An 8,663-nucleotide genomic window follows, 5' to 3' on the forward strand; every position below is an offset into this window, starting at 1 on the left:
AGAATACCAACACTTTAATAGAGATTAGTCTGGATATAGTATAAACTTAAAAGTGCCTTCGACAGTTAAAGTTTGATCAGGCTACCAAATAAATTTTCTCTGAGCAAAATAAATTTTCTATGAGATTATTTCACGTGAAACGTGTAATATCATTTCAGCGATGAAATTAAAGGAGAATGGTAGGCTAGGCCAGGCCATATTTAGTATTTACACCCACACAACTGACAACTGTATCTGTACCTAAGATACTTCACACACATCAAAAATAGCAATAGAATTGAAAGTAGGCTACCCCAAAACCAACGATTAATGCAACTCTCAATCAAAGCTCCACAACAGTCACTTACATTAAATCATAAACAAGTTGGCTACAGAGGGGGGTCTAACTAAACTCAACTGCTCTCTTTTGGTTTTTCTTATGATGGAAAAAAAAAAAGGAAGATAAAATCAAATTAACCCCACGAGTGGGTCTGCCTTTTAGAGCTTAGCTTACATGTTATGAGATACCAATTACCAATCAGTATGGCCGATAACGCCTACTACGATTCGCATCATCATTGCTACTACTAGATCCACCTCGACCTTGTGCTCCACCCGCACCCCCATTGCTTCTGTCATTCCTTCGGGGTCGAGCACTTGGCATCTGCACTCCACCACCTGGCTGCTGACTGCATCAACTTCCGACTTAGTAAACATCAAAAACTCTCCACGCCAACCCAAAATCACTATATAGAAATGGAAACTTACAGTACATAGCCAATTCGGCCATCTGGGAGAACCATTGGCACCATCTGCATACCTGCTGGCATCGGCCCTCTTCCATATATCATAGGCTGCAAAACCATGATATAATATAAACTCGAGAAAACAAAAGGCAATGAAGAGAAGAGGGGTGAGGGAATTCGAACAAGTACCTGCTGAAATCCAGCAGTAGCACCATATCCAGTAGTTACAGACCCATAAGGACTCACAGGGAAACCACCACCATACCCTGCATGAGGAATGTAATTTGGATGGGGCATGGGATTGTGAGGATTAGACATGTCAAACTTCTTTTCAGTCTGAGGCTTTGCAAGAACCACTTCCAACACCTGACCTGCAATCATATACATTCATCATATAAGTATGTATTCTATTGAAAAACAATTCTTGCAATGAAACTAAACTAACATTCACCTCAGCAAGGTTTTTCCATGGTTTGGAGATTTCTCAACCGTCCCAAATCACATGCCATATATGGATAGAATTTTACTAGAATTTCAAGCCCGTAAGTTTTTCTTGAGATAATTGACAACAGCATGAATCTAGTGACATCTTTAACCATTTTAAAACTGTAAACCCAGACAAAACCAGCAGCTTCAACAGAAATAGGGCCCTGGTCTAGACCAAAACAATGTGCCTTGCTGCTAATACTGGAAACCAGGAAATATTACCTCAACCAGGCTATAATTGGTGAACTGTATAAGGGCATGATTATGGACTAGGCTATAGTTTTTCTTTTTAAAGATTTTTGTTTTGCTAGTTCCTGGTAAAACAATACAACTGATATTTGCTCACGGGAGGAGCCAAATGCCTGCCATAAACCCAATATACTTTGCTGGCACACACACTTTACCACTCATTCAAAGGTACTATATGAAATGTTAGTATCCTGGAATGGTTCAGAAATTCTCTTTTAAAACAAGAAGTTCTGATTACAATAATGGACACTAGTTATTTTATAATCAACTATAAACTTGGCATATTACACTTCATAAATGTTTTCTTGTCTCTGAAATTTATACTTTGGTATATGTTTAAGTGAAAGCTATCTAAATTTTGAATTTGTATAGCTATTTTAACTATATATTATCACTTGTAATAGTCATCTAACTGGCACGGGTTGACCAATACCCAAACTCTGAGCAGAATTTGAAACAATGTAAGCTACCATTCCAAAAGTGAGAAATTTGAAATGAGTCTAATTCTACTTTTAGGGAATATTTGTGTTACCTCTTTTTTTTTCTACCGTGTATAGGTCAAGAATCTATTTCCCACTATCTAAAACATCACTCTTGTGTTGTAATTATGACTGTTTATACTCCCAATATATAAATTTTGAATTTGTATAGCTATCTTAACTATATATTATTACTTACAATAATCATTTAACTGACACTGGTTGGATCATTACCCAAACTCTGAGCAGAATTTAAAACATGTAGGCTACCATTCCAAAAAATGAGAAATTTGAAATGAGTCTGATTCTAATTTTAGGGTATATTTGTGTTACCTTTTTTTTCTTTTCTTTTTTTTTTTTTTTGTTTTTGCTACCTTGTGTAGGTCAAGAATCTATTTCCCAATATCTAAAAGGTCACTCTTGTGCTGTAATTATGATTGTTTAGATTCCATCCATATAGGTCAAGAAATTAGCAAGAGCAATACCATTAATTTCATATTTTTCAGTCTCTTTGATGGCTTTCAATGCACTAGACCTTTCTGCATAGTGAACAAACCCAAAGTCCCGTTTTCCACCACTTCTAGCTGGTGGCATAACAACCTTTGTAACTTCCCCATGGCGTTGGAAGAGTTCCTTCAATTGTTCGGTAGGTGTATTTTCAGGAATATTCTTCACATATAGAGCCTTGACCTATAAAAAGATGTCACAGACATGTAAACCACAGTTAAAATATCAAACCCAAAAAAAAAAAATCATCTACATAACCTCATTCATACTTCTAATAAGAGTTCTCTTAAAAGTTAAACTAAATCCAATTACTATAATGCATTTATGCAGAAAAAAACTAAAAACCATACACCAAAATGCCAGTGAGCTTTTTGCCCATAATTATTAAATATACTGCAAGCTCCAGTGTAAGGTTCAATACCTGAGTAGCAGCAGCAGAATTATCAGGTGTAATCTTTGGATCAGCCCAGGTGACAGTTGGTGTATTACCATCCAACTTAAAGTTAGCATTTGACATCTTTTGCCTGGAGTAATCTGCACATGCATTATTGTAATATTCAACAAAAGCAAATCCTCGGTTACGTGAAGGATTTTGAGGATCCTGCAGCCAGATATTAGTAGTATTGTCAGGTGAGAAGTAAATCTAGGATACTAAAATGCCAATGAAAGCATAAACATTCCATTCTAATGCTCAACCAATCAACAGACACCTTTATGAGTTCTATGTTTTCTGCACCAGGACCAGTCTCATCTATGATTTTTTTGAACTCTTCATCAGACAAGCTCTTTGGAACATTACCAATGAACAATCTGTATTTATTTTCTGACGGTGAACACCTTAACCTTCTGCCCTGAATTGAGAAGACATATATATATAAGATAAACAAAACAATATCGTGCATCAGAAAAATGAATCCCAATAACATGAAAAACTAGTCAAGGGCTAGAGATTGTTGCAAACATACCTTGAATTCCTTGTTATGCAACTCCTCAATGGTCTTTTGGGCAATATCTTTCGTTCCGAAAGCAACAAAAGCAAAACCCTTGCTTTCTCCAGTATCCCTATTTTTCATGACCCTTATCTGCAAATGAAGCAAATTTAGAAATAATGGCAGTTGCAACAAATATAAATTGGATTACAAACATATGTTAAGAGATATTCAAAACTTTCACTTTCTTTATGAATGCAGACCAACCTCAAAAATTTCGCCCATTGGTTCACAGAGATCCCTCAGGTCTTCTTCCGAAATGTCTTTAGGCAGCCCACCAATAAAAACTTCAGACCCATGAGGAGGAAGATCAAGAAGATCAGCAAACTTCTTTCTCTCATCTCCATTCAAGGAAGCACCAGGTTTTTCTTCATCATCTATGGCTTCAGCAACAGCATCACCTTTATCTGGTGACTGCTCTTCCCCACTATCCCCACTTCCTATATCCTCTGGCTGTTCTTCATTGTTTTCCTCACCACCATCTCCAGCTGCTTCATCTTCCATCTGTTCTTCAACATCATAATCCTCTTCAATGTAATTATCATCATCAAGATCCACCCTATCGTCCACTTCTGTGTTGTCAGCCATTGACTACTTCACACACCAGATCTTTTCATCCAAGTAAAAAGTTGAACAAAGCCACTGTTGCCTGCAAACATACAGTAACGTTAAATTAATGTTATAATCAATAACATCACATAATAAGCAGTACAAAAAATCAAGAACTTCAGTATATTATTCCAGCCTTATTGCAATTACAAAGACATCACAAAGTAATCATGCAGAGAAAGTTAACCTACTAACAGCTAGAGGGAAGGGGATATTACTTCTGCCATCCGTTTCCATTGCATTTGAGTGAAACATGCCTATCCTATGACTCATTTCTGGGGCAGAAACTATAAAATGAATCTCAATTTAACAACAAATTCAAAACCTTCTCAATTCTGGTTCTCTATTCAGTAGTCAAAAATATTATGTTACGTCTCATCCCATAGTGAAATAAATATACTCTTCTAAGAATGCATGCAAAATTTGTTCATAGAGCAGATATCCCAGAAGAACAATAAAGCCTTGCAAAAATAGCTTTCTACAGTTTCTGTTTGATGGTTACAGCTACTCCTAGCACCACAAATGAAATCCTCATTAAAAACCATATTAATGAAACCACAGAAACAATGTAACTTATCTGTACCCAAAATGAAACCACAGAAACAACAATTCCAGAGTGCATAATTTAATGAAAGCACATGAAATACCCACACCACAATGCAAGTTGAAAGCATCCAACTTTATGCTGGAAGAAAGAAAATACACCCCAATGCTTCCCCACAAAGAAAATAAAATAAAACTGAAAAGATCAGAAAAAATCTGAGGAATAAAGATCAGAGATCAAAAACAAATATGCAGCCCGAAAAACCAATGAACAACACTATTAACTAAGATCCTATGAATCGAATACCTATCCATAAAAATCAAATCTCAGAGCAGAAAATAAATGCTAAAATTTCATTTTTTAAAAATAAAATAAGAAAAAGAACAGAGGGCACGCAAAGAGCGAAGAAGAAACCTTGGGAGCACAGGCGGGAAGGAGAAAGGGCAGAAATACAAGAGTTGCAGAGTATAGAGAGTGTATGTATGTAGCGTGTGAGAAGAACAACATATATCAGTGGAAGTAGAAGAAGAGATAGAAGAGATTGAGTAAGTGTTAGGGCTTTTCATAGCATACCCAAAATTAAATATCAATTGGAGAGGAATTTTGCTTATCTGTTTGCTCTGTGGACTCTGAAACGAATGAAAAGTGTGAGAGAGAGAAAACAGACCTAGAAGAAGAGAAGAAGAAGAAGACGCAGAAGTACCAAAATATGCTTCCCTTCCAGAATCGCCCTAGCGCTTTGCCTACATTTGCCTTCCCAGACCGCCCGGTTCGCTACCTTTTCGGAACGATCCTCCATCGGGGTATTTTTCTTATTTTCTTATTTTAATTTAATTCCATTTTTGCCCCAATTAATTCCCCAAGTTCCATTTCCTCTATATTTTAAGAAATTAGTTGATAGCTAATAGCTAATTGGTTTAATAAATAGTTGATTGTGTTAGTTAATTTGATCAACCAATAGTATTAACTGGTAATAGAAAGGTGTTTGGTAAATTAGTAATTTACTCTGATTACATGTAAAATAACGTATAAGGGCATAAGTATAAGAACATCCCCAAGAGTGATTATTGAAAAAGTTTTTTCAAAACAAAAAATATGAGGTGAGATTTTTAACTAATGGAAGGAGTTTTTTAGTATTTTTTTCTCATACGAGATGGAGTTTTAAAAAATTAAAAATAAAATAAAAACTGAAAAATAAGCATATGGCAACACGCCTACGTCTAGCGAGCTTGTTTCTATAACGCACATAGTGACTTTTCGGTAACGCACAGAGTGGCCACTTGCTGGCGGCCCCTCTTAATTATTTTACATTTATGTTTTTGTTGTTGGGTTAAAATGACACTGAACTTTTGCAATGTAAATTATTATTTTAAGAACTAGTATTTCCACACGTGCGATGCACGGAATAGATTTGTTATAATATTTTAGTTTTGATGGTATCCTTGCTTTATTTCAAAATAAAAAATATGAGGTGAGATTTTTAAATCATGGGAGGAGCTTTTTTGTAATTTTTTTTTCTCCTACAAGATGGAGTTAAAAAATAAAAAATAAAAAATAAAAAAGCATGTCTACATTCAGCTAGCGTGTTTCGGTAACGCCCACAGTGGCCTTTCTGTAACGCACATAGTGACCTTTTGGTAACGCTGGCGGCTCCTCTTAATTATTTTACATTTATGTTTTTGTTGTTGGTAACGCTAGCGGCTCCACTTAATTATTTTACATTTATGTTTTTGTGGTTGGGTTAAAATGACACTAAACTTTTGCAATGTAAATTATTATTTTAAGAACTAGTATTTCCACAAGTACGTTGCACGAAATAGATTTATTTTTTATTTCGATTTATTCAATTATTTTAAGAACTAGTATTTCCACACTACGTTGCACGAAATAGATTTATTTTTTATTTCAATTTATACAATTAAAATTTATTTCTCAATGCGCTATTTTTAGTAAATTACGAATCCGCTATTTTTAGCGTTTTGACTATATCAAAACACCAAAAATTTTGTTTGGTAAAAATTTAACTTCACAGGAGCCTAAGGTTCATTAAATAAAAGAGCCTTAGGCTCGTTTTATCTTCCCCACCCGATGTGGGAACACATCAGATGGGGAAGGGTTGGAAAGAGGGGAGTTGAACTCCTTTTATAGAGGAGTTCAACCCCCTCTTTCCCTTCTACTTTTGATGTGGGATCAAAATGATCCCATCCGTTTATCTTTTTTTTATTGTTTTATTTATTATTGTTGTTGTTGTTGTTGTTATTATTTTTATCTTATTAGATAGTATTACTTTTTTTTTTAATTTCATTATTATATAATAAAGTTCATAATAATAATAATAATAATATTATTATTATTGTTATGAATGTCTTTTTAGGTCTTTTTACATGTTAGCCGCTAATCTAAACAACTAATTTTACCAAGCATCTTTTTATAAACTGCTGAAACAATCCGCTGGTCAAAATCGCTAACACAATCTGCTATCTGTGAACCGCTAATATAATGAGTAAACTAAACAAATATCTCAAATGATACACTTCAAACTTAATTATTATATTGTATATATATTTTGGTTTCACTTAGACATCAAAAAATGTAAAATTAGAATAAATGTGGCAGTAGCCTAGTGAGTCATTTACGTCAATTCACTCTAAATAAAAGATAGTAACGAACTTCATGTTATCAATCTTTTTATAATTCTGTGATAATCTATCAAACTGATACCAACAAACAAAGAATGTAATAACTTATACCAAAGACTTGGAGGATGTATGGATTCTATTGAATACCATTGAATATAAAAATTGGGAACATGCACAAAAATTCAGTTATAAAACAAATCATTGAGCTTGCAATATATGGTTCTAAAATAAGTTTATAAATGCCATATGTAGATAATATGCCTTAATTAACACCAATTGTTTAATAATGTTGGATCCATTTATATACCATTATTAATTTAATTATTTATTGCTCAATTATTACAAAATCTTGAGCTACACTTATATATTATTATTCAGTAAGTAGAACAATAATATATTGTTGCCAAGTACTATATATATATATATATATATATATATATATATATATATATATATATACTAGTAATTCACCCGCGCGATGCACGGGGAAAAAATTATGTTATTATTAATATAAATAAAAAAAATAGAAAAAATAAAAATATTTTAAATTGTTTAATATAATAATATTTTTGAGCTTCTATTGGTCAAGTATTTATTATTTTTATAGAATACAAAATTATAATTAAAATTTTGTATGGTTAATATAATCTCTAATTATGTACATATTCAAATAAACTTATAGAGAGAATTTTCATAATTACATTGATTTATTCTTAATTGTTTTTTTTTTTTTTTTTTGAAAGTTACTGGCTCTATTACATTGTAGTATCTGTTCATATACTTTCTCAACCTACTGAAACACAAAGAACCAATAACGCCTCCACTAAGGCTTGAACTCATAATCTTCCAAATGGAAGTCCAACCCGGATTTATTCTTAATTGTATTTCATCTATATTATAATTTTCTCAATACGAATAATAACTAAGATAATTACATTTAGAAAGTAAATTTCAAATTTCGTATGAGTAAATTTAAACTCTAATTGAACATATTTTTTTATATGAATATATAATATATTCTTTATGCACATGGCATTCAATAAACTCAAATGTCATTTTATAAGTCCAAGACCACTTTTTGTAGAGATAATTCAAATGTATTTTTTTTTTCTTTTAAAAGTCCTAAGTTTAGACATCCAGAAAAACATTAAAGACCCATACGATATATACATTTATATATATTTAAATTTTTATTTATGGCTTAAATGATTTTTTTTTTTAATTTTGAAGTCCAATAATTGACCCACAGTCCGCAACATTTGTTTTCTTCATCCCTTCTCGCTTTTGCCATTTCTTTGAAGCATTTGAGATGGAGAAAAATTATATGTAGAGGCTTGCATTAATTGCAATGTTTCAGATATTGAATAGGCTTTCATCAAAAATTTAATTAATATTGTAATCCCAAGAACCACCATAAATAACAAAAGCATATCAAA

General features: G+C 32.9%; 1 protein-coding gene across 4 annotated transcripts; it reads right to left on the reverse strand.

The window, feature by feature from the left end:
• Window positions 1–259: 259 nt before the first annotated feature.
• LOC109150914 (heterogeneous nuclear ribonucleoprotein Q) lies at window positions 260–5,365 on the reverse strand. Of its 4 annotated transcripts, XM_019298919.1 has the most exons (10): window positions 5,292–5,310; window positions 5,162–5,217; window positions 3,643–4,084; window positions 3,412–3,528; window positions 3,157–3,297; window positions 2,868–3,047; window positions 2,425–2,629; window positions 915–1,096; window positions 748–833; window positions 260–668 (listed from the first exon to the last, which is right to left on the reverse strand). In XM_019298919.1, exons 3-10 carry the CDS (start codon window positions 4,021–4,023, stop codon window positions 518–520), a joined length of 1,443 nt encoding a protein of 480 aa, XP_019154464.1. In that variant the 5' UTR covers window positions 4,024–4,084; window positions 5,162–5,217; window positions 5,292–5,310; the 3' UTR covers window positions 260–517. The 4 variants fall into 4 exon arrangements, with proteins under 4 accessions (XP_019154464.1, XP_019154466.1, XP_019154463.1 ...); XM_019298921.1 differs by lacking the exon at window positions 5,162–5,217 and having other exon boundaries at window positions 5,256–5,365; XM_019298918.1 differs by lacking the exon at window positions 5,292–5,310 and having other exon boundaries at window positions 5,162–5,260.
• Between the last annotated feature and the right edge of the window lie 3,298 nt (window positions 5,366–8,663).

The sequence above is a fragment of the Ipomoea nil genome, unplaced genomic scaffold (assembly GCF_001879475.1).
Source record: "Ipomoea nil cultivar Tokyo-kokei standard unplaced genomic scaffold, Asagao_1.1 scaffold2280, whole genome shotgun sequence".
NCBI classification, from domain to species: Eukaryota; Viridiplantae; Streptophyta; class Magnoliopsida; order Solanales; family Convolvulaceae; genus Ipomoea; species Ipomoea nil.